Source organism: Gobio gobio (assembly GCF_949357685.1).
Source record: "Gobio gobio genome assembly, chromosome: 7".
NCBI classification, from domain to species: Eukaryota; Metazoa; Chordata; class Actinopteri; order Cypriniformes; family Gobionidae; genus Gobio; species Gobio gobio.
Window position 1 is genome coordinate 8,757,560 of NC_137103.1, and position 26,465 is coordinate 8,784,024.

General features: G+C 42.4%; 1 protein-coding gene across 7 annotated transcripts; it reads right to left on the reverse strand.

Moving 5' to 3' along the window:
• Nucleotides 1-5,166: 5,166 nt before the first annotated feature.
• On the reverse strand, nt 5,167-24,601 carry cmklr2 (chemerin chemokine-like receptor 2). 7 transcript variants are annotated; one of them, XR_013816877.1, is made up of 4 exons: nt 24,415-24,601; nt 23,524-23,603; nt 7,120-12,030; nt 5,167-7,021 (listed from the first exon to the last, which is right to left on the reverse strand). XR_013816877.1 is itself a non-coding variant. In XM_079821622.1 (3 exons), exon 3 carries the CDS (start codon nt 12,027-12,029, stop codon nt 10,959-10,961), a length of 1,071 nt encoding a protein of 356 aa, XP_079677748.1. In that variant the 5' UTR covers nt 12,030; nt 23,524-23,603; nt 24,415-24,601; the 3' UTR covers nt 5,167-10,958. The 7 variants fall into 7 exon arrangements, 3 of the variants coding, with proteins under 3 accessions (XP_079677748.1, XP_079677749.1, XP_079677750.1); XR_013816879.1 differs by having other exon boundaries at nt 5,167-9,906; nt 10,003-12,030; nt 24,415-24,599; XR_013816880.1 differs by lacking the exon at nt 5,167-7,021 and adding an exon at nt 7,040-7,051.
• Nucleotides 24,602-26,465: the final 1,864 nt, after the last annotated feature.

Consider the following 26,465-nt stretch of genomic DNA (forward strand, 5'->3'; position numbering starts at 1 on the left):
ATATTCTGATCTATTATGACCTCCGAGCTGTAAAACTGCCAGAATAATAATAATAATAATACGCTGTTTGTTAATTGACCAGAGGAGAACTGGCACCCCGACTGAGCCTGGTTTCTCCCAAGGTTTATTTTTCTCCATTAGGTCACCTAATGGGGTTTTGGTTTCCTTGCCACTGTTGCCTCTGGCTTGGCGTGCTCAGTTGGGGACACTAAATTTTTCAACTAAACATCGAAATACATCTAAATAATAAACTAAATTAACCATTTAAACTAAATTACTGATCAAATTATTGATCTAAAGCCCACACTGTCACTGTATGATACTTGAAATTTTTCCAGAATGGCTATACAGCTGAATAAAATTATGCTGCATTATTTTCCTGTTTAACACTGTAAAGCTGCTTTGAAACAATCTACATTGTTAAAAGCGCTATATAAATAAAGTTGACTTGACTTGACTTGACACCTTTGAGAAATATGATTATTAATTTTTTCGTAGCTAGGTGGCACGATCAACTTTTGTTGCTCAATTTGGTGAAATGCATTGAAAAAGCGGAGTTTCTAAGCTTTAAAATTATGACTATTTGGGGTTCTTCTATTCAGTGGTTGCTTAGTAATTTGATTGGGGGGTGGAGGTGGGGGTTACACTCTGGGTTTAAGGGGTTTAAAACAAATTAAGTTCTCTCGTTGACCTACTCACACATTTTTCGTGACGAGGTGCAAATTCTACACAGATGTAAATCTTGTCACCATATGTGATGCTAACACATATTGCTCATCAAATAGACTTGTGTCCTTTAGTGAGCCATTCTGTAGAATGCAAAACACAGTTTCTGGTTGAGTTTAGTTTGTGTATGTTATGTATGGGGTAGAGTCTCTGTGAATGCACTTTTTGTATGTAGTGTATTTTGTTCCTGGTTGCTTAACAGTAAGTCCACTGCTTCCACACTATTTATAGCATCATTCCTTGGCCTTGTGTCTGTTGGCTCTTTTTCTTCCTCTTTTTAAATTGGGCTAACATTGAATGATTGAGTAACACCATAGCAACACACAAAGAGGAAGCCCACAATAACCCACTGTGCCCTGTGTGGTTACTCACTAAACGTGCATGTTTTCAAATAAAACCAAAATTCCTGACTGGACTAAACTGAGCTTAAAGTGCCCTATTATGGTTTTCCTAATATTCCCTTTCATGCAGTGTGCATTATCTATTTGTGAATGTAAACATTCCGCAAAGTTGTGAAGTCGAAAGTGAACCATAAATAAAGTTATTGTCTCCCAAAAGAAAGAATCAATACGAGAGTAGACCAATCACAACAGACTAGGCCATCTGACCAATCAGAGCAGAGTAGACCAATCACAACAGACTGGGCCATCTGACCAATCAGAGCAGAGTAGACCAATCACAACAGACTGGGCCATCTGACCAACCAGAGCAGAGTAGACCAATCACAACAGACTGGGCCATCTGACCAACCAGAGCAGAGTAGACCAATCACAACAGACTAGGCCATCTGACCAATCAGAGCAGAGTAGACCAATCACAACAGACTGGGCCATCTGACCAATCAGAGCAGAGTAGACCAATCACAACAGACTAGGCCATCTGACCAATCAGAGCAGAGTAGCCCAATCACAACAGACTGGGCCATCTGACCAATCAGAGCAGAGTAGCCCAATCACAACAGACTGGGCCATCTGACCAATCAGAGCAGAGTTGACCAATCACAACAGACTGGGCCATCTGACCAATCAGAGCAGAGTAGACCAATCACAACAGACTGGGCCATCTGACCAATCAGAGCAGAGTAGACCAATCACAACACACTGGGCCATCTGACCAACCAGAGCAGAGTAGACCAATCACAACACACTGGGCCATCTGACCAATCAGAGCAGAGTTGACCAATCACAACAGACTGGGCCAACTGACCAATCAGAGCAGAGTAGACCAATCACAACAGACTGGGCCATCTGACCAATCAGAGCAGAGTAGACCAATCACAACACACTGGGCCATCTGACCAACCAGAGCAGAGTAGACCAATCACAACACACTGGGCCATCTGACCAATCAGAGCAGAGTTGACCAATCACAACACACTGGGCCAACTGACCAATCAGAGCAGAGTAGACCAATCACAACAGACTGGGCCGTCTGACCAATCAGAGCAGAGTAGACCAATCACAACAGACTGGGCCATCTGACCAATCAGAGCAGAGTAGACCAATCACAACAGACTGGGCCATCTGACCAATCAGAGCAGAGTAGACCAATCACAACAGACTGGGCCATCTGACCAATCAGAGCAGAGTAGACCAATCACAACAGACTGGGCCATCTGACCAATCAGAGCAGAGTAACTAACGGAGAGGAGGGATTTAGAGAGACTAATTCCATCCAGTCGTTTGAGGATCATTGAGCACCGTGGCGATGTTTTTACCTTTAATGGAAGTAAATCTTTCAAAACAAAATCAGGAGCCTTTAAAATAGCATAATAGGGGCACTTTAAGTAAAATGTTTTTGTCATTTCTATTTTAAAAATGTGATAAAATACGTTCTCCTTTATCCGAGGATCAGTACAAACTCTGTTTGGGGTGGGACTATCTTTTTGTGTAACCAATGGAAGACAGGGGCAGTGTTCAAGAATCTCGTGTGATTGGTGATAATAGCCCGTGACAGTTCCATTGATAGCAAAACAGACATTTCAGCTCTAAAGAATGAATTCCACAAATAACACACAGAAGTGAAAATGCATCATCAGTCCCAGATGGACAAGCTGACACCTGACATTTTCATCATTCTAATCTGTGGCCTAGTCATTGTTCTCACTTTGACTTTTAAAGGCCTGTTCACACCGGGACGATTTTTGCACGCGTTTATCGCCGACGTTTAACGCCTCAGGACTAAACAATGGGCGCCAATGTGAGTGTTCACACCGACGCGCAAAACGGCAGGCGTAAAAGCGTCATTTTTAAAAAAACGCCTCGGGTTCGTTTTTTTATTTTGACGCGGCGCATAAAAAACTGTCCGACCAATGAGATCGGCGCTTTTGTTCACGTGCCTGGAGCTGCTGAAGTGACAGTAAAACACGACTTGGTGGCGCTCAAGCACAAAACGGTCTTGCCGAGCACACACTGATACAACGAAGAAGTAGAAAGTAGACAAAGAAGAAGATGAGCTGCTAATGCTGCTTGCCAGTTAGCAAAAAGTGTGTGAATGGTTTTGTCCATATACATAATATGTCTATGGTTTTGGCAAGCACGTAAATACTGTCTCTCTTCTCCTTCTGTGTGACAAGCGAGTGTCAGAGGCTTAAAGTGCCGCAGCACCATCTTGTGTACCGGGAGCGCATCGACTGAATGTGCACGTTCACTCGGCGCAGCGCCAGTGAAAATCTCTTGGGTGTGAACACTCAAGACGCGCCGAAAAACGGCACGAAAAACGCTGGCGATAAGCGCGCGCGATATTCGTCCCGGTGTGTACAGGCCTTAAGGTATTACAGAAGGCCTCAAACATGAGCTGAGTGTGGAAAAGTGACCGTGTTTGTACCCTTTTACAGATATGCTTTACTGATCTTACGGGTATTTTTTAGTGTAGACGAGAAAACAGTACAAGAGAATCTATCATCAGAGAAGCTCTTATCATTTCAATGGGAGTGTCTTCCACTATCTGTAGACTTTGATTACAGCTTTCTCTGTAGAGTTAGGTAAGCTCTCTTCATCTTCTGCCCCTGTGATTAGTGGAGGACCTCAGGGCTCTATTTTGGGTCCGCTTCTTTTGATCTTATACATGCGTCCACTGGGGGATATTATTAAGAGGCTCATTTCATTTTTACGCTGATGATTCACAGCTGTAGCTGCCGCTGAAAGCTGGCGATTCCTTTTAACCTGTGTTGGAATGCGTCTGGGACATCAAGAAATGGTTGTCAAATAACTTCTCCAACTTAATGAGGACACAACAGAAACAATTGTTTTTGGTCCCCCATAATTGAGGAGTATTCTCATTAAGGACCTGGGTAATCACTTCCCAGGTTCGGAACCTTGGTGTCATCCTGGACTCAGAACTGTTTTTCCAAACATGTTTTTGTCATTCCAAGACTTGGAAAATTGTATTCATGCTTGTATTACCTCATGCTTAGACTATTGTAACTCATTGTATCTGGGTCTTCCTCAGTCACTGCTTGTACGCCTCCAGATACTACTATTATTACAGTTCTGACAACATATACTCACATGTTTATCACTTTTAGCAGTGGTTTATGAAAGTTCAAAGGGTTTCCTGTAAAATGACACCAAAATTGTGTATTTAGAGACCACTGTGGCCAAATCCAGGCGGAAATCCCCAAAATGGTCCCAGAGCTCAAGAGGTTAAATGTGCTATAAATTAAAAGTACTTACTAATCTAAACTACAAGTTACAGCTATGTTCCTTCTTCTTTTTGCACTTTCCTCAGCTACTTTTTGCCTTTTATACAGTATTTCAAGTAAAGAACTAAAGTTGACTCAGATGTTTTCAGCATCCTCTGTGTTTTGATGAATCATCTCACAAAACATGTGGTAACAATGTGAGTGTCCTAGTACTGAACATTAGTTGAACAAGTTTATAGTTTATAGTCAATGCCAGTCAAGAGCATTTGTGCCATAATGTTGATTACCATTGACCACAAAAATTATTTTGACTACTCCCTTGTTTTTATCTTAAAAACTGTGAGTGTACAGTGAGGCTCTTATAATGTCAGTGAATGGGGCCTGTTTGTGGAAGAAATGTGAAGCTCATTTTCTAAAAGCACTTGCTTTAACGCTTCTGTGCTCTGGAGCTGGACCGTCAACTTGTTTTGCTTATTTCCTGCTGTTCATTTAACGCCCAAGCACTGAAAGGGCGAAAGGCCCTATTGTTCCCCTAAGGATTTCAGAGATGTCAGTCAGTAGACATGGGCAAAGCCTCAGAAACGGGCGTGGTGGAGGGGCTCAGTAGCACCAACTTTTGACAAAAGTGGGGGGGTTAGTTTTATCTACAGTCACCAAACTCGGTACATATATTGTTCTCTTCAAGCCGGACAACTTTCTAATTTATAGTCATTAGCTCCAACCAACAGGAAGTCAGATATTTTGGTTTGAATGTGCAAATTTTGAATAATCAGGCTCTGAGTTTTTACATTCTCCTCGTAGGCGATTTATTCAATCTCCACCAAACTCGGTCAACATGAAACAAAGATACAGAAGATGCTAAAATGCGAACGGATATTGTATACCTCAAACGGTGTTGCCATGGCGAGGGATTAAATAAGGACAAAAAAGGGAAACAGAAACTGTCTCATATCTTGTAAAATCATTCTTTGATTTAAATTAAATAAAGATTGTATATCCGGTAATTGAACCTGGATGAGTTTAAAATGAATGTACTATTTTTCAGATCAATATATTTATTTATTTGATCTCATGGATCATATTTGCTGCAGTAAATGTGGCATATTAAGATGACTTTGATATAGTTCTTTTACATTTAACGGATTTAAAATCATATTGCAGCAAATGATAACAACACATTTGAAATTAAACTATGACACTTTATCACCATTCAGACAGGACTAATTTTCTACATTTGAGTTACAATTTAACAAAGGAATGTGTGTGCTTTACAGAAGGTCATGTGCTGTGTTTGCAAAGATCAATTTTGACACGTCTTTAATTATTTACTGATATAATTCAAATTTATATTAAAAAAAAAATTATTTCACACGATTTTCTAAAAGTGGCGGTTTATAATAAACTTCCATAAAATGTAGACATGCATTTTACTCTTACCTGACACTGATATTAAAATCATTGCTGCGGTTTCTGTGATTTGGCTCCATTTATAAATTTTTTCATTAACAATTTTTATTGGATGCCACACATATTGAAATGAAAGCACGTTTTTTGGTGCATTAAGATTGGTCAAAAACACATGAAGAGAAGTGTGAGGATAATACAACGTCAGCATTCGAACAGTATTCTGCACTCATTTGAAATTGACCATTAACATCATCTGACATGAAATGAATGAATACTAAATTTAATTGATCTCATAGATGTGGCTGTTGTGGTTTGTGTTCATAGCAGCACCAACTGCTGCAGTTAATGTGGTGAATTCAGATGACTTTGACATAGTCCTTTTTAGGTTTTCCCATTTTAAATGCCTATTGCCTGCCATACACAGTTAAGCTGATGCCACTGGCTTGGGCCCGTCATCGCTGCTCGCAGCTTTTATTATCTTTATTATTTAAACCCCTAGACTTAATAAAATATTTTTTTAAATATATTTTTGGACTTTGATGCCTTTTTTTTGTTACTTCCTTGAGCCAGAATGTAACAAAAAGTGTGTCACACAATTCTAAAAATTAAAAAAGTCTGAATTGTGAGATAAAAGGTCACAATTAACTTTATTTTTATTCTGTAGAGGACACAAGCTTCCATAATTATAAATTCCTCACTGTAACCCAGATTTGTGCTTTTTCTTAAAGGAAACAAATAATTGTATGTCACAAATGTTGTTAAAATGTAATGTTGTTGTGCTTTTATTTAATAACTTATAAAGTAGAATAATTATAAAACATTAGAATGAGCACTTTATTACTAACTTTATTAATTCAGTTACAGTGTGCAATGTTAAAGTCCTTTCAAACGTCATTCCTCAGTGTTACAATCTTCAGTGCGGTTCTAGAACTCTAGGGCTAGAACTCTTCACCCAAAAAGGTTCTACATAATGAGATTGCATAAATACTTTCATGTTTAATGGGTTATTTCATTTTTTTCTAGTGATAAAGAATGTTTACAACCTGCCTGATTCATATAATTTATTTAAAATAAAAAGTTATTTAAATAAAATTAGTATATTAAAAAAATTATCCCAAGATGGGACTTCCTAAAAGGTTCTATATATGAAGCATATCCTTAACGTTCTATATAGAACCTTTTCTTCTAAGAGTTTACTCTCAAGTTACGTCCCAAATGACACATTATACACTTACACACTATGCACTTACACACTATGCACTTACACACTATGCACTTATACACTGTATACTCAACGGCTACATAATTAAAGCTGTGACAGTCGACTACATGACGTGTCCAACATTCCACACACTTTATTTTTTCGGTTAATTAAGTGCATCACCCAGGTATTTAAAGTGCACGGTTTCTTTTGGGATTTTTTAAAATGTATATTACAAAACGACACAGAATAGTGCATTAGTATGCAAATTGGGACACACCATCAGAAATGTTCAAAAACACTTTGTAGAGAAAGGTATATTTATTCCTTTCATATAGTTACAGGAGAAACTATATATATGATCATTATTATTACATATATATATAGTACTTAATATAAAAGAGATGGTTAGAGAAGAAACTATCTACACACACACACACACACACACACACACACACACACACACACACACACACACACACACACACACACACACACACACACACACACACACACACACACACACACACACACACACACACACACACACACACACACACACACACACACACACACACACACACACACACACACACACACACACACACACACACACACACACACACACACACACACACACACAGACATGGACAGAAGTGTTGGTTCCCTTGGTAAATATGCCCAAAAAAGTCTGTGAAAATAAATCGCCATTGTTAATCCTTTTGATCTATCATTTAAAAAAAAAAAAAAAAAACTTTAATTGAAATGAAAATGGGGGAAATCACATTATGGAAAAAAAAAAGATTTCTCTAACACATATGGCCACAATTATCATTACCCCTAGAAATTCTTATAAGTAAAATATCTCTGAAGTATAATTCCATTCACATTAGCACACCAGGGTGACGAGGAGCATGAAATTGTCCAGCTATGACGTCTTGTTTTGACAGGAGTATAAATATGAGGAAACACAAAGGCCAAACCACAGAATATAGTTCTGATGTGCAGCAAAAGACGATTGAGCTTCACAAAACAGAAAATGTCTGTAGGAAAACAGCTAAAGCACTGAAAATCCCCATTTCACCATCAGGACAATAATTAAGAAGTTCAATCCACTAAAGATGTTGTGAATCTGGAAGAGGACGTGTGTCTATCGTCCTGATGCAGAGTTTGAGTGGACAAAGACTCGCCAAGATCACAGATGGAGAATCGCAGAAATTAGTTGAGTCTTGGGGTCAGAAAGACAACAAAAAAAAATTCACACAGCCCCTACATCACCACATGTTGTTTGGGAGGGTTTCCAGAAAATTCCTCCTTGCTCATCCAGAAACAAGTGTATCCAGTGTATTCAGTGGTCGGACCTTCAGACGGGACCTGATTCTGTGCTCAGATGAAACTATAAAAAGAGCTTTTTGGCAGCAAACACACCAGATGTGTTTGGTGTAAACAGGGATAAAAAGTCCCCCACGTCCACAGTTAAAAATACACCGCTGGATCTTTAATGCTGTGGGCCTATGTTTTTGCTGTAGTTCCTGGACATCTTGTTCAGACACATGGCATCATGGATTCTAGCAAATACCAACAGAACCTGACGGCCTCTGCTAGAAATCTGATAATGGGCCGTGGTTGGATCTTCCCTCAGCACAACGATCCAAAACAAACACTCAAAATCAACACACAATGGCCATGGCCGTCCCAGTCCCTGACCTGAACCCTATAGAAGATCTGTGAATCTGAAGGATCTGGAGGGATTCTGTGTGGAGGAATGATCTCTGATGTTCTCCAAACTCATCAGGCATTATAGGAGAAGACTTATCTTGGCAAAAAGTATTTAAAGGGTGCCAATAATTATGGCCAATAATGTGATTTACCCCCCACTTTCAATTATTTTACTTCAATGAAAGGTTACATTTGTGCAAATCTTTTTAATAAAAGATCAAAAAGATTAACGATGCAGATTTATTTTCACAGACTTTTTTGTTCCTGTTTACCACAGGTGGCAACAATTTTGTCCACGTCTGTATATTTAGAACTTAATAAAAAAGAGATGATGCATTAAAATCATATTTACTGTAATGTACTGCATACGCTCTAAAAGACGCTGCTGAAAGTGGATTGGACCGACCACCAAAACACACTTGTGGCCAATCAGCAGAAGGGGGCGTGTCCAATCCTGATGGGGAGGAGAGAGCGTGAGCAAGACCGATGGCTGAGACTGAGAGACATTACAAAAGTGAAAAGCTCAGAGGAATACCACTGGGGTTATGATCAGGCAATAGCTTTAAGACATGCGTTAATATTAGAAAAGCTTTCCAGTGCTGGAGGGACCTAAGCGGGAAGACCTGAAAACGCTGCGCTGTTTCTGCTCCACACGCGACTAACATTGGTCTGCATCTTTAAAAGCCAGTATTTCCCAACCAATCAGTCAGAATCTACTCTGGACATCCGCCTTGCACCGTCCATTACCATTTTTTAAATCAAAATTGAAAACGTATCTCTATTCCCTAATATTATCATACTTCTGTTTTACTGTCTGTTTTATTTCTTTCAACACTTTGGATAGCTGTGCTATGTTTAATAAATCCACGTAAACTCTGCGGACCCTTTACAGGGATTCCAGAAAATACTGGAAAAAAGATTTTTGTCTGGATCATGTATGCAAGATTTATTCAAATGAATCTGAATGGAATAATATGACCTTTTTTATGTAATTTCCACCCCCATACCCTGCAATATTTCTGTGTCTTTTTTACAGAAAACCCTCAAAAAACACTTCTGATAGTGAGAAATATTATAGTATATGTTGTGTTTGATATAATAAACATAAAATATACAAAAAAACAGACAAACAAAAGAGGCGTTTTTGATTTTTTGGGTTATAAATTCATTGTTGAAAGTGTATACCTCAGGCCCTGTGAGCTCTAGCACCCTGCAGACAATTTGGGCTGTTTCCAGCATATGAAAATCCAGTATTTTCTGGAATCTAGTGGAAACAGCCCAAACTGTCTGCAGGGTGCTAGAGCACACAGGGCCTGAGATATACACTTTCAAAAATGACAACATAGCGACAACATATACTCACATGTTTATCACTTTTAGCAGTGGTTTATGAAAGTTCAAAGGGTTTCCTTTAAAATGACACCAAAATTGAGTATTTAGAGACCACTGTATGTGAGTATGAGAAGCTTTTCAATTTGGGTCGTCCAAATCCAGGCGGAAATCCCAAAAATGGTCCCAGAGCTTAAGAGGTTAAATGTGCTATAAATTAAATGTACTTACTTACTAATCTAAACTACAAGTTACAGCTATGTCCCTTCTTCTTTTTGCACTTTCCTCAGCTACTTTTTGCCTTTTATACAGTATTTCAAGTAAAGAACTAAAGTTGACTCAGATGTTTTCAGCATCCTCCGTGTTTTGATGAATCATCTCACAAAACATGTGGTAACAATGTGAGTGTCCTAGTACTGAACATTAGTTGAACAAGTTTATAGTTAAAGGAATATTCTCATTCCCAAGTCAATGCCAGTCAAGAGCATTTGTGCCATAATGTTGATTACCATTGACGCCAAAAATTATTTTGACTACTCCCTTGTTTTTTCCTTAAAAAACTGTGAGTGTACAGTGAGGCTCTTATAATGGCAGTGAATGGGGCCTGTTTTTGGAGGAAATGTGAAGCTCATTTTCTAAAAGCACTTGCATTAATGCTTCGGTGCTCCGGAGCTGGACCGTCAACTTGTTTTGCTTATTTACTGTTTTTCATGTATTATCTTTATTATTTAAACCCCTAGACTTAATACAATATTTTGTTTAATAAAAACGCTTGAAAACGCTGCGCTGTTTCTGCTCTACACGCGACTAACATTGGTCTGATTCTTTAAAAGACAGTATTTCCCAACCAATCAGTCAGAATCTACTTTCAGTCCAGTTGGAGCTCTATGGCTTCCTTGAGTTCAGGTGAGTTGGGAGTGACGTCCGAGCCCATCAGATGGAGGAGCTGGCCATGGGCTCTTCAGGAGTGCAGCTGACCAGTGCTGAGTCTAACTCCGTGGCGGACACAGATTGACTCAGCTCTCTCAGCGAGCTCTTGGTGAAGTTCAAGCACGACCGCCACACCAATTTGCGCACCTTCTTGGTGAGCAGTACGTAGAGAATGGGGTTGACGCAGCTGTTGAAGAAGGCCAGGCTGGTGGCGAGGGGGAAGCCCACGGTGAGCACGGTGTGCAGGTAGGTGGTGTGGTGCATGCTCAGCTCCATCAGGCTGAACGTGTGGAACGGCACCCAGCACAGGAAGAAGGCAAGAATCACGGCGGAGACTGTTCTGGAAAAGCTGGTCAAGCGCACCGAGTTGGACTGGCGCATCTTAACAGCCAAAAGGACGCCGCTCACGGTGATGGTGGCAAGCGGAAGCAGAAAGCCCACGGTGGTGCGGAGAGACACCAACGCAATGTGCCTCACCGCTACCATGTGCCTGCTCTCATCATGAAAGTTGTTAAAACACACAATCTTCCCGTTGTGTTGGATCACGTCACGGAATATCAGGGCCGGACAGCTCAAACAGCAGGACGTGAACCAAATCAGCGCGCACACCCACCAGGCCCGCCGGACGTTTCGATACCTTTCCGACCAGCTCAGGTGGATCAGCGAGATGTAGCGATCCAAACTCAGCACGGTGAGAAACAGCACGCTGGCGTACATGTTCATGGTGCACACGAAGGAGTTCAGCTTGCACATGGTCTTCCCAAAGAGCCAGTGGAAGTCTCGCAGCACGTAGTCGATGGAGAACGGAAGGAAAAGCACAAACACAAAGTCGGCGATGGCCAGATTCTGCAGCCAAACGCTGTTCACCGTCCTTTTGCTTTTGAACGCAGTCACCCAGATCACCATGCCATTCCCAATTACGCCCAGAGAAAACGCCAGGCTGTAGATGATCACCGAGATGATGTGGAGAGCCTCTCTCTGAGTGTAGCCGTCAGCCTTGGCCTCCTCTACATAGCCGTACTCCATGTATTCGTAAGTGTCGTTTTCGTAGTCCATGTCTTCTTGTGTCAACATCCTGGAGACAAAATGGGAAAGAACAATTACAAATCTCTTTATATCTGTTGTTTTAATGAATTGTTTAAAGGTGATGTAATTTCGGTGCCACCGGGCGAAATTGCAAAAATTATCAAACATTTTTCCTCAGAACACTCCCCCAATCTGCCATTGGTCAGTCAAGCAGATAGCAACACACCATTGGTTGATCCAATGTTCCTGTGTAAGGGAGCTTGGGATGTTCAAGCAAACAGAAAACCCAGACTCATAGGAAAAACATGGCAGTTTCAGCAAAATAATATTGCGTTGTGAGAAACGTCCGCTGAGTGGTGCTGAAGACTGATGAACGCTAATATGACAAGGTTTTATACAAATTAAATGTCCGGGGAAATCTTAATGCTCTCGTGTTCGAAAAAAATGTAACTGTACTACCTACACTAAATCACTTCTGTCCTGATATCTTTGGGTGGAGGGTCTATGGGTGGGTAAATGTATGGGCTTTTCAGATCTTTCGATGTAATGGATGAAATAAACTCACGCAATTTACATATGAACTAGAGCGGAGACGACAGAAAAACAAACAGAGAGCATCAGCTTTAGTTTCTGCTTTGACAGCCGCAAGACCAGCCGAACGCTGTGAGTCTGTGTTAGAAATCAGGAATGGAGAGAGAACATTGTGTTTTTCATCTTCAAACCAAAATTGTGTCTTCAGCCGACAAAGGTTAAATACCGTCTGGCTAGTGCGCTTCTCATAATGTTAGCGTTAGGTCAGTACACGGAGAATAGACGGTCTTTTGTGGCTGTTCGAGCACAATCGACCACATGAGCATTTACACTACGGTAAATGTAAACAGGGCTAATGAGAGTGTTAACAAAAGCAAATGTGACATAAAAAAGCAAACTTGCTTCTGAGTCTTGAGCTCTTCTATCGTGTCTCTGGACTGGAGCTGCGGCGGTTCACGTGACACTAACGTGAAATCAGACTTCATTCGCCCCAATAGAAAGCATATTTCGGAATCGCTCCCTATCTCCTATACAGTGCACTGTCTGAATTACTCCCTATCCCCTATACAGTGCACTGTCTGAATTACTCCCTATCCCCTATACAGTGCACTGTCTGAATTACTCCCTATCCCCAATACAGTGCACTGTCTGAATCACTCCCTATTCCCTATACAGTGCACTGTCTGAATCACTCCCTATCCCCAATACAGTGCACTGTCTGAATCACTCCCTATTCCCTATACAGTGCACTGTCTGAATCACTCCCTATCTCCTATACAGTGCACTGTCTGAATCACTCCCTATCCCCTATACAGTGCACTGTCTGAATCACTCCCTATCCCCTATACAGTGCACTGTCTGATTGTTCTCTATCTCCTATATAGTGCACTGTCTGAATCACTCCCTATCCCTTATATAGTGCACTGTCTGAATCACTCCCTATCCCTTATATAGTGCACTGTCTGAATCACTCCCTATCCCTTAAATAGTGCACTGTCTGAATCACTCCCTATCCCCTATAAAGTGCACTGTCTGACTGTTCCCTTTCGTTCAGTCACTACAACGTAACGTTAGTGACTAACGAATGGGGGTTTCGCTTAGAAGCCAATTACCTTCGAGGAGTCTAACAACGCCCAATGGCAGTGGCAATGCCATGGGCATGCGGAATTTGCATGCGTAACTCCGCCTCACCGCGTGGGTATAAGGAAGTACGCTGGCAACATCGCATTATGTTTCTGCTTTGGAGCCAAGAACTACTCTTCACTCCTTCAAGCCTGATACTGAGTCTTTGTCAGCCTTCAAGATGAGCAGCTTTCCAGTGGCGTTGGTGTATACGGCACGTTTCAGCGATCACATACAGTACTTCCTGCCTGCTGATCTGCGCAGTGGTCTGCTAGACAGCTGGTGTGTGTTTCCCTGGGCGCTTCGGCGTCACTGCGAGGCTTTCCTCTCACGCTTGCGCGTGGCACGTCCTTTTCAGGATGTCTCGCCCGTGCACTTCTGGGTGCGGCCAGTCGTTGTCAGCTTCTGATGGGCACAATCACTGTCTGGTATGCTTGGGCTTTCAGCATGCCCAGGCAGCGTTTGTGGATGCGTCATGTTCCCACTGCAGGAACATGACCATCGCGGTGCTGCGGTCGAGACTCGAGGATCTTCGTAAAGAAGTGAGAGTCCCCTCTGCCACACCCCAATCTCGAGAGGCGGTACTTTGGCTGGTGGCCAGGGTGACCTGAGGGTGACGGTGTGGAACAAAGCCCCGACGCTCATGCCTCGGGCCACACCCCCCTCTAGCGCACCGCAACTCGTGAGTGTCCAGGCGGAGATCGCGAGCCCGGCTCCGGCCCCCCCGTGCATCTCGTTTGGTGCTCCAGAGGATGATGCGATGTCGGTCACCGCATCACAAGGTGGGCTCAAGTCCTCCGAGGATGATGACTCGGCTGTGCAGCCACCTCCGGGGGCGCCAGCATTGCCCGAGTCGGACCCGGAGCTGACAGCCATGCTGTCTCGGGCAGCCATGAGCCTCGGGCTAGAGTGGAACCCTCCGCCCTGTCCTGAGCGCTCGCGGCTCTACACCCGTCAGTCCCCGCCCCCAATACCTTTCTTCCCCGAGCTGCACGAGGAGGTTGCACGGTCCTGGAAGTCCCCGTTGTCTTCCCGCGACCGTTCGGCGGCCTCCTCCGCCTTCTCCACTCTCGATGGGGCCGAGGCCAACGGGTACACTGGGGTCCCCCCAGTCGAATGTTCTGTTGCGATGCAACTGTGTCTTCAGAGTGCTTCGACCTGGCGTGGTGATCCTAAGCACCCCTCCAAAGCCTGTTCAACCTTGTTGGCGAAATCGTACAGAGCTGCGGGGCAGGCTGCCACCTCGTTGCATGCCATGGCAATTCTGCAGTTCTACCAGGCCCGGTTGCTCAGGGACATACACAAGAGTGGAGCTGATCCAGGGCTCATGGACGAGCTGCGTGCCGCCCCTCCCCAGCAGTAGCCTTCACCCGGGCCGGGTCACGGAGGACGCCATAGGAAGGCGCCCCAGTCCGCCCAGGCCGCCCCGCTAAATGCCAGGCCAAGCGGCACTCCTGATGCGGACGGCTCAGGGATGGGAAATTATTTTAGGGAGATGGCAGCAGAGCCACTCCTTCCCCCGGTGGAGGGCCGGGGGAGAATCTTTTGTTCAGCTGCTGGCACCTGGGTCAGCAGCACCCTAATGTGGTTATAGAAAGAATTAACATTCACATCCCTGAGCCCACAGAAAATGGTGACGGCAGTGTGTGCCGCCCCCAGGCCACGCTGCTCTCGTCCCTCTCTGTCGCCAGCCTCCTCTCAGAGCAGACCCCAGTGGAACGTGCGTCCTTCCCTGGTCTCCTCTGTCAGGATGCAGCCGTTAACTGTGCCCCCACACCGGGATGCTCCGCCTCCCACGTCCAGGCCGGTAACGCTGCCTCGCTGCCCCACCCTGGGTACGCCTGTGGTCCGAATGACCCCACTGGTGCAGTTCATGGGAGCCTGGCTTCAGCTTCCGGGACTGTCCCGCTGGGTTACGAAGACCGTCAGGCGCGGCTACGCGATTCAGTTCGTGCAGGCTCCTCCCCGCTTCCGGGGAGTCCGCTGCACTATGGTCGGGGCCAATGCCCCTGTCATGCGTGCGAAGATTGCCACCCTACTGTCGAAGGGTGCGATCGAGCCGGTCCCCCAGACGGTTCAGCTGATTTGGGAACAGTTCGGTGACGCACAGGTAGATCTGTTTGCCTCCCACGACTCTTCCCATTGGAGCCTGTTCTATTCCCTGACCGAGGGCACGCTCTGCCCGGATGCACTGGCGCACAGCTGGCCGCGGGGCCTGCGCAAATATGCGTTCCCCCCAGTGAGCCTTCTCGCACGAGTCCTGTGCCAGATCAGGGAGGACAAGGAGCAATTCATGTTGGTCGCCCCATATTGGCACGGCCAGACCTGGTTCCCAGAACTCTTACTCCTTGCGACAGCCCCTCCCTGGCCTATCCCTCTGAGGAAGGATCTCCTCACTCAGAGACAGGGCACCCTCTGGCACCCACGTCCCGAGCTCTGGAACCTCCACATGTGGCTCCTGGACGGGACGCGGCAGGTTTGAGTACCCTACCACCTCCGGTGGTGGCTACCATCACTTCCGCTAGGGCAGAGTCCACTCGGCATGCCTATGTGTTGAAGTGGAACCTCTTCGTCACCTGGTGTTCTTCCCGCCAAGAAGACCCCTGGAAATGCCCGATCGGGTCCGTGCTCTCGTTCCTCCAAGAAGGGTTGGAGCGAAGGCTGTCTCCCTCCACCCTTAAAGTATATGTGGCCGCAATATCTGCCCACCACGACCTCTTGGAGAACAAAAAGGTAAGTCAGCACGACCTGGTCATCAGGTTCCTGAGGGGAGCCAGGAGACTGAATCCTCCTCGCTCTCCCCTCGTACCCTCTTGAGACCTCTCAGTAGTCTTAGATGCTCTGCAGAGGCCTACCTTTGAGCCTTTGCGGTCAGTCGATCTTAAGTTCTTGTCTATGAAGACAACGCTCCTAACCGCATTGGCCTCCATCAAGAGGGTAGGGGACCTGCAGGCATTTTCGGTTGACGAAGAGTGCCTGGAGTTCGGGCCGGCCAACTCTCACGTGATCCTGAGACCCCGGCCCTGCAAGCGCTGCCCTTGGAGGGGGCAGACCCAGCCTTGGCAATGCTCTGTCCAGTATGTGCTCTCCGCGCTTACGTAGACAGGACGCAGTGTTTCAGGACCTCAGACCAGCTCTTTGTCTGTTATGGTTGGGAGCAGAAGGGAAGAGCTCACTCAAAACAAAGGCTGTCTCACTGGATAGTGGACACCATTGTTTTGGCTTACCAGCAGCAGGGTCGACCGTGCCCCCTTGGAGTTAGGGCCCACTCCACTCGGAGTGTGGCATCCTCTTGGGCTCTAGCGCATGGCGCCTCGCTAACAGACATTTGCAGAGCTGCAGGCTGGGCGACACCCAACACATTCGCCAGATTCTACAATCTCCGAGTGGAGCCAGTGTCCGACTATGTACTTGCCTCTACTAGTGTCCGGTAATAGACTAGGCTCAGGTGTCTTTGCTTGCTCGCCATTCCACTCCACGGACTGGATGCGTGCAATATTCTCCTCAGGTGAGCTTCCCGGAAGCCCTGAGTTCCTCGAGCACTGTCGACGCCGACACCAGTTAGTCTGGAGCCCAGACCCTTGTGTCCGGCCAGGTGCCCCCTGTGCATGGTTCCCCTCCGGCGACCCTCACACGTGTATTTCCGCCGTAAGCCTCCTCAGTGAGTCTTTCCCTTGGCAAGTCCCGTGCCACTCCTGGGGTTAAAAATCAACTTTCGGCTGGTACCCCTGATTTCTCCACATGCAGCCCTTAGCGGGTCATATGTGTATTCTCTAAGTCCTCCCTACGGGTAGGCATTTTTGACATATCTCCACTGGAATATGCTTCCCAGTGTCCCTTGGTATTCCTGTGATAAGTGGGAGTCCTTAATCCGTACTAGTCTTACAACAGGGCACTCACACTTACGCAGGGCACTGGAAGACAGCCGAGTGGCGTCACTGTATTGGGACCCCCATTCGTTAGTCACTAACGTTACGTCGTAGTGACTGAACGAAAGGGAACGTCTCGGTTACATATGTAACCCTCGTTCCCTGAGGAGGGAACGGAGACGTAACGTCCCTTTGCCACATCCGCTGTACTGCTGGAACGGCCGGGAGTTCAGTCTTGGCTCCGCAGCAGATAACATAATGCGATGTTGCCAGTGTACTTCCTTATATACCCAAGTGGTGGGGCGGAGTTACGCATGCAAATTCCACATGCCCATGGCATTGGCATTGGCACTGCCATTGGGCGTTGTTAGACTCCTCGAAGGTACCGAGACGATCCCTATCCCCTATATAGTGCACTGTCTGAATCACTCCCTATCCCCTATATAGTGCACTGTCTGAATCACTCCCTATCCCCTATATAGTGCACTGTCTGAATCACTCCCTATCCCCTATTATAAATAACAAGCAGTTCAAAACACTATTGACTAAACAAAAACACATTACAAAAATAAAACAACATTTATTATTTATGATAAATAATAATTTTATAATTATATTTAATATTTTTATTTTCACAAGTTTATTCTATAGAGATTACTTTTTTTTTTTACTGTTTTGTTACATTTGTGCTTGAAAATAACTCTTACTATCCAATTGGTCTTGTTATTTTGCATTTTAGGCTTATTTTAAGGACAAAGTATGTGAATTCTGCACATGTATTTGTTGCAAGTGTAATTGTTTAGGCTTTTTTTATAGTTCAGATGTGTGGTTAGTTAATCACTGCTTTGTGACTGCGGAACTCTCCAAGTCCCGCACCTGTTGAGGCTCTGTTATAAAGCACATACAAACAGTATTACTTTAATTTAACATGAATAGCTAGTATGTTACTACCTTGAAAGCGATAATGATGTTTCTTTTGATTTTTGGCGATAATGGCGCTCTGCTCTCGGTTACGTTCTTCATAAAGTAACGTTAGTAGCGGCGCATGCGCGACCAAGTAGAGTCAGCGTATCTCACAGCGCCATCTGCTGGTGAAAATACACAATTGCTCCTATAATCAGCAGCTGCTGTATGGTGATTGGGCGCTTTTTTGCAATTGAGGTGCTGGTCATATAATTAGAATATAATCAAAAAGTTTATTTATTTCACTAATTCCATTCAAAAAGTGAAACTTGTATATTATATTCATTCATTACACACAGACTGATATATTTCAAATGTTTATTTCTTTTAATTTTGATGATTATAACTGACAACTAAGGAAAATCCCAAATTCAGTATCTCAGAAAATTAGAATATTGTGAAAAGGTTCAATATTGAAGACACCTGGTGCCACACTCTAATCAGCTAATGAACTCAAAACACCTGTGAAGGCCTTTAAATGGTCTCTCAGTCTAGTTCTGTAGGCTACACAATCATGGGGAAGAAGCTGACCTGACAGTTGTCCAAATGTCAACCATTGACACCTTGCACAAGGAGGGCAAGACACAAAAGGTCATTGCAAAAGAGGCTGGCTGTTCACAGAGCTCTTTGTCCAAGCACATTAATAGAGAGGCGAAGGGAAGGAAAAGATGTGGTAGAAAAAAGTGTACAAGCAATAGGGATAACCGCACCCTGGAGAGGATTGTGAAACAAAACCCATTCAAACATGTGGGGTGGATTCACAAAGAGTGGACTGCAGCTGGAGTCAGTGCTTCAAGAACCACTACGCACAGACGTGTGCAAGACATGGGTTTCAGCTGTCGCACTCCTTGTGTCAAGCCACTCTTGAACAACAGACAGCGTCAGAAACGTCTCGCCTGGGCTAAAGACAAAAAGGACTGGACTGCTGCTGAGTGGTCCAAAGTTATGTTCTCTGATGAAAGTAAATTTTGCATTTCCTTTGGAAATCAGGGTCCCAGAGTCTGGAGGAAGAGAGGAGAGGCACACAATCCACGTTACTTGAGGGCCAGTGTAAAGTTTCCACAGTCAGTGATGGTTTGGGGTGCCATGTCATCTGCTGGTGTTGGTCCACTGTGTTTTCTGAGGTCCAAGGTCAACACAGCCGTATACCAGGAAGTTTTAGAGCACTTCATGCTTCCTGCTGCTGACCAACTTTATACTTTATTAGTGCTCTAAAACTTCATGGTATACGGCTGCGTTGACCCTGATTTCCAAAGTCTTGAATTGGCCAGAAATGGACAATTACAATTTACGAATTCCCAAGAATCTCCGGTCACACGTTTTCTCAGAAATGATAAAGGTGTGTTAAAATTGATGAATACAAGTGAACTATGTATGGCTGATTTGCTAACAGAACATGACAGACATCGTCGGAGAGAAGAAAAGAAAGACAAAAGGACATTCAAGGCCATCCGAAAGGATGGAGTCACTCAAAGCAGGACGAGCTTCCAGACAGAAACAATTGACTAGGTTAATTAGGCAGATGGAGAAAATGAACAAACGTATGATGGATGATATTAAACATATTGTGTTTGATAGTGACTTTGAATGCTCACATTGTGAAATGGTTAAGTTACGAGAGAAGTTTGGATCTCTGGACACCCAGGACCATCCAAACTTGCCTCGTAAATAAAACATGTTATTATTATTTCTCTTTAGATCTTAGGAGTGGATATATTTTAATAAAGAAATTATTATATTTCTTTGAATTTTAGAAGTGTATTTGTGCTTAGAGGATGAGGTCAAATGCAGGGTAGTCTGTTTAACAGTTAAACTATTTGCAGACATGGGGGAGAGGGCTGGCTGAAGTTAAAGGTGTTAAACAGAGATAAGGCCATGACACGGGCAAATGTAAACCACATGAAGCTAATCTTATTCTCGGACAAATATATCAAGTGTGTGCAAACTGTCCAGGGATCATGCTTACCATATTAGGAATTGTTTTATGATTGTAACCGCCCCACGCAGACGGAGGATAAAGCAGGGTGCTGAGAGAAGATCGGGGCCGTACCCCGGGTGAAGATTTTTACGCTGTTATTTCTTTTTGTTGGAACTTTGTTAATCTTTTGAGTTTATTGTAACTGTAAGGTGGAAAATAATAAAAGATATTTGAAATAGAACAAAATCATCTGCTTTGCTGTTAGCAGCCATCGTCGTGATTTAGATATTGAAATTGACTCAACCCCTTCCCCCTTAACGCCATCAGAAGGGCCAGTTGGCGTTAGAAGAACAAAAGAATGGCTGGATGGCAAAAAGGTTTTCACACCTTTGATACAATGGGGGAAGTTTGGTCTGATTGGTTACTTTCAAACGTCTTATGGTTTGGTCTGATTGGTCAGTTTTAAAAGAGACATATTTGAATTTGGTGACATCAGGGAAAAGGATAAAAGAGGATTTCAACTGTAGCTCGCTCTCTTTGGATTCTCTGGCTTTCTCTAGAGAGAGCTGTTCTTTAGCTCTCTCTCTCTCTCTCTCTCTCTCTCTCTCTCTATCTCACAGGTAACATTCTAGGCAGAGGCCTACTGAGCATAATTAAGGGTTTATGTTTACATCTATTTGAAACTATTTTAAGTGTAACCATAACTAGAATTTGTGTTTCCTTTTAGAAGAGATTTATGTCTATGATGTAATTGACATTTTACATTTACTTGATTGTTAATAAATTGTTACATTTTGATCCTTTCTGAATTAATCTGTAATTATTAACTATCTCCAATGTGGAACGTTATAATTGCAACAAAGGGTTAAAACGGAACGATTAAATGTATGATTAACTATCAAATATAAATGATCAAACAAGTTGGCATTCTCTTCTAAATGCAACAACTATGATAAATGGAGTCAGATAAAGAATATTATAATCAAATCCATTCTTCCAGCTGAAACACTAAACGCGTGCGGCCTTCACCGCGGTTCGCTACCGATCCTTGGAGCGAATTCATGCGGTTTTACATTGTACTTTGTATTATTTTGAAACTTTTATTAAGTAAAATGGGGGAACCAATGTGGTGAACCTTATTAATCTTTGACCAGACTCAGAGTATTCATTTTTCCTTTTTTCTAAGTATTTGTATATCTATCCATGATAAATCAATAGAATAAATATACATTGAAAAGAATATTAGTAACCTGTCTAGTGCAACGGAATCCGAGACTGAGTAAGCTCAGGACACCGCCGAGGACCTTTGATACTACATCAGATATGCCCAGGAAACAGGTGAGATTGCCCTCTTATTAATATATGAAATAAAGGGCTTATCGGGTGTAGAGTATTAGGGAGTTACAGCGGTATAAAAATACAACAAAAGGAAATGCAAAATTTACTTTCATCAGAGAACGTAACTTTGGACCACTCAGCAGCAGTCCAGTCCTTTTTGTCTTTAGCCCAGGCGAGACGCTTCGCCCAGTCACAATACAGCAGCTGCTGATTATAGGAGCAATCGTGTAGTGATTATTTTCACCAGCAGATGGCGCTGTGAGATACGCTGACTCTACTTGGTCGCGCATGCGCCGCTACTAACGTTACTTCATGAAGAACGTAACCGAGAGCAGAGCGCCATTATCGCCAGATATCAAAAGAAACATCATTATCGCTTTCAAGGTAGTAACATACGTAAGGAATAATTGATGACGGGCCGTTGAATTATTAGTAAAATAATGGACACCCGAGGTGGTGATGAGGTCACGACGCGAAGTGAAGTGTTGCTTATACTACGGTTACCACACCTCAAGACATCAATCCGATTATATATTTAAAGGGATTCGTCTGGCTTTTGTACTTAAATTGCTATTGTGAGTAGGACTATTTCTTTCGCGTCTCATCCAACGGCTCTATTGCTAGTTCCGAAACGTCATTTTAAAGCTGTTAACAGAGGCTTGAGCCGTTGATAGCATTCTCCAGTTATTAATGAAGTTATTAGAAAGAGAGCGAGAGCGACAGACACAGAGAGAGAGAGAAAGAGAGAGAGAGAGAGCTTGTGTGTTTTATATTCACCATAAATATTAAAATTTACTTTAGGAAAATTGTCTGTCATGTTTTTTTATTCCTGTAATTTTCCGTTATTACAGTTAACAATAGCGAAGTGATATGGAACTGTAATGTGGTCAAGAGAGCTGCCTGGAACTACGTTCGCTGTGCATTTCCCAGAAAATAATTGCACAACTCAGAACGTTCATCACCCGTAGTATAATAACTCTTCATCTTAGATTAAAGTAATACTGTTTGTATGTGCTTTATAACAGAGCCTCAACAGGTGCGGGACTTGGAGAGTTCCGCAGTCACAAAGCAGTGATTAACTAACCACACATCTGAACTATAAAAAAAGCCTAAACAATTACACCTGCAACAAATACATATGCAGAATACACATACTTTCTGCTTAAAATAAGCCTAAAATGCAAAATAACAAGACCAATTGGATAGTAAGAGTTATTTTCAAGCACAAACGTAACAAAACAGTAAAAAAAATAATAATAAGTAATATATATAGTATAAACTTGTTAAAATAAAAATATTAAATGCAATAATAAAATGATTATTTATCATATGTTGTTTTATTTTTGTAATGTGTTTTTGTTAAGTCAATATTGTTTTGAACTGCTTGTTATTTATAATGGTTACTATTAACTGGTTTCATTGTTTGTTTGTTGTTTTTTTTGCGGGTGCGTTGAATTGTATTCAATCCAGACCAAAAATCGTAATAATCAAACTAAATTATAATAATTATTAATGTTAAAAATAATATAGGGAGCCCACAACAACAACAACAACAAAATCATTCAAAAAAAAAATGTATTGTTGCTGTTTTTTAATTAAAAGATAGTAAAAAATATTTTGACCACTCAAATAGGAAATGTCCCCGGTTTCAATTTCAGAAATCTGGTCACCTTATGTTATTTTGATGCTATTTTCTCTCAGCAGGTCTAGATCGAAATGTATCCCAGATTTATTTAAGAACTTGGGGCCTCAATCCAAGCACACTATTTGAAAGGCATTTCACAGTTGATGAAAGAATTACCTGACAGCGTCAGCTCTCAGACTTCAGCTCCACTGCAAATATTTCTGTGCCAATTTCATAAAAAGATTATGCTGTCCCTGCTGGGAGAGAGAGAGGGTAAGAGAGGTGAAGAAAGTGAGACAGGAGTGAAGAGAAAGGACCCGGACTAAGCCTGGCCCCTCCACACACACACACACACACACACACACACACGTTTGTTGTTGTGTTTTGTAGTGTGTGCCGTCAGGAGCGCTGGGGTCTGTGACACAGAGGGTGTTTTATGATTCAGATCTGTCACTAACTCAAACCTCTGAACTCGTCAGGAATGCAGCATCACTGCAGGATCTTTCCATCTGTGCGTCCAGAGCACTTTAAGATCCTAATGAGAGGTGCATGCTTATTCTCTCTCTGGAAATGTGATCTGCTAGTTAGCATGGCTGTAATTATGATGGGCTCAACACAAATCAGCTCTGCATAAGTTTGAAAACTAATCACACCACTGAGCTGTCATTGCTTGCAAACCATAGTGCAGTGAATGAGCAACAACTGAAACTATACTGTAATTAATACACCACAGAATGAATCAAAAGGGCAGAGATGTTTTCATAGCCTGACAGTCAAGAATAAAACTGGTTTCAATTACAACCAAAACAACGCGTTAGGACCTTTGTCCCTCAAGCAGGTCTGGAAAACCACTGGCACTTCACTTAATCCAGAAACCAGCAGCCAATGACTCGAGAACTTCACTTTATAAACCTCAAAGCAACATAAAGCTCAACCTACAGAAGAAGAAAAAACGCTTCTCAATAAAACTTTTTCTTCTTTGTGTAATGAGTGTAATGAATAATGCATTTAGTGAAGGCAGTTTTGTCTTAAACAATAGTGAGTGAGAAACTGTAAAAGTCGCCGTACCTTGTTTGTCGTTAAATGTTCGCTAGAGTAGGACGCCCCGAAAGTTTAGGCAAATGTTGGCCTCATTTGTTGTTAGAGGGGAATAAGCCGTAAAGTGTCGTTTGGTGGAGGCTTCACGCTTCACCGCCGTCCCGAGAGCCGAGAAACACTGCAATACTGCAGACTCACTGACTGACTGACTGACTGGAGCAAACGATACAAAGGAGCAACTCTCTCTCTCTCTCTCTCTCTCTCTCTCTCTCTCTCTCTCTCTCTCTCTCTCTCTCTCTCTCTCTCTCTCTCTCTCTCTCTCTATGACTTCGATTTAAAAAAAATGCTGTTCTTTTGAACTTCCTATTCATCAAAGAATCAATGTATCACAGTACAACTGTTTTGAACACTGATAATAATCATAAATATTTCTTTAGTATCAAATCATCATGATAGACTGATTTCTGAAGGATCATGTGACACTGAAGACTAGTAATGATGCTGGAAACAGTTATTTTAAATTGTAATATTTCACATTACAGCTTTGTATCAGTTAAATGCTTTACAAAAAGGTTTAATTAAACATTAGTTAATGTATTAAGTAACATAAAATAACCATGAGCAATACATTTGTTACTGTATTTGTTCATCTTTGTTAACGTTAGCTCATATAAATCCAGCTGTTCATGGTTTGTTCATGTTAGTTCACAGAGCATTAACTAATGTTAACAAGATTTAAATAATGCATTAGTAAATGTTGAAATTAACATTAACAAAGATAAAATAAATGCTTTATAAGGGCAGTTCATTATTAGTTCATGTTAACTAATGTTAACTAATGAACCTTATTGTAAAGTGTTACCATATATATATATATATATATATATATATATATATATATATAATCTTTCCTATACTTAAAACTTTTGATCATTTATAAATATAAATGTAAATATATAATCAACAAAATATGTATTCATTTATAGTAAAGACATTTAGATAATACACTCCAGCACTAGTCTGTTGTTTTTATTAGGATTTTGTTGTATCACCAAAAAAAGGGCTAATGCTAATCTAACCGATTAATGGTGATTTATTAATTAAAGCTATTTTTGCATGTGGTTAATTCAAGGATAATTGGGACATTTCTCCAACGCAGTCATCTCAATGGCAAAAATCCCTATTTCCTGCTATAATGAGTTGACTTAAAGCACCAGTAGTTTGTTTTCCCGTTTTTACCAGAAAATATGTTGCAGTGACCAGTTAATGTATTTTACAGGTCATATACTAGAACTAGAACACAGGTCTTTGATTTTGTCAAATAATGTGCATATGTCTGAGGTTTGTAATCAGTGCTAATCTTTGCAGTCCTCCAGGACACAGCCTCAGATCCATATATCCGTTCAACCACTGCCCCCTACATGAACAGGATGTATATGCTTTTTCATTCAAACCTTAAGGGATGCGTGCGAGTCACGTCCTATTCCTTGGGATATGAACTACAGATGAAGAGCTAAATTTAAACCCTTTTGTTGATTAAACAGCTCATTATTAGGTATTTGTGAAATCTGTGCCCATGCGTGACTGAGTCACAAGAATATGTATTCCCAACCACAATTCATTTGTAAAATAGTTTGCCTTATTGGTTATGCTTTCTGTACTCAATTTAATACATTTTCATCATATTTATTTTCTGTATCACAACAAACTTCAATACGTTTACCCCTAAAATCAACACAGAAAATGCCTGCAGATGTCGTCTGCTTATTAGTGCACTATTAGTGAACCATAATTCCCACACTGTACAGACTCCTAAGAGATATTAATGTCTGGCAAGTAACCAGTTGGGCTGTGAAATCATGTATTGCATCTCAATGATCTGCAATTAATCATTTAAGGTGCAATGATCACTGTGGCATGTGAGCGGCTAAAGTAAACAGCTGGTTCTGAGGAAATTAAGAGGTCAGGCCTCAGGCATCTGAACTGGGAAGGAAGGGGCTGATTAGTTTAGAGTCATGGTTTAAGGCCATGGACGGCATTTGAACACAGAAATCCCTGCTTGCTCATTCGGGATATGTTTC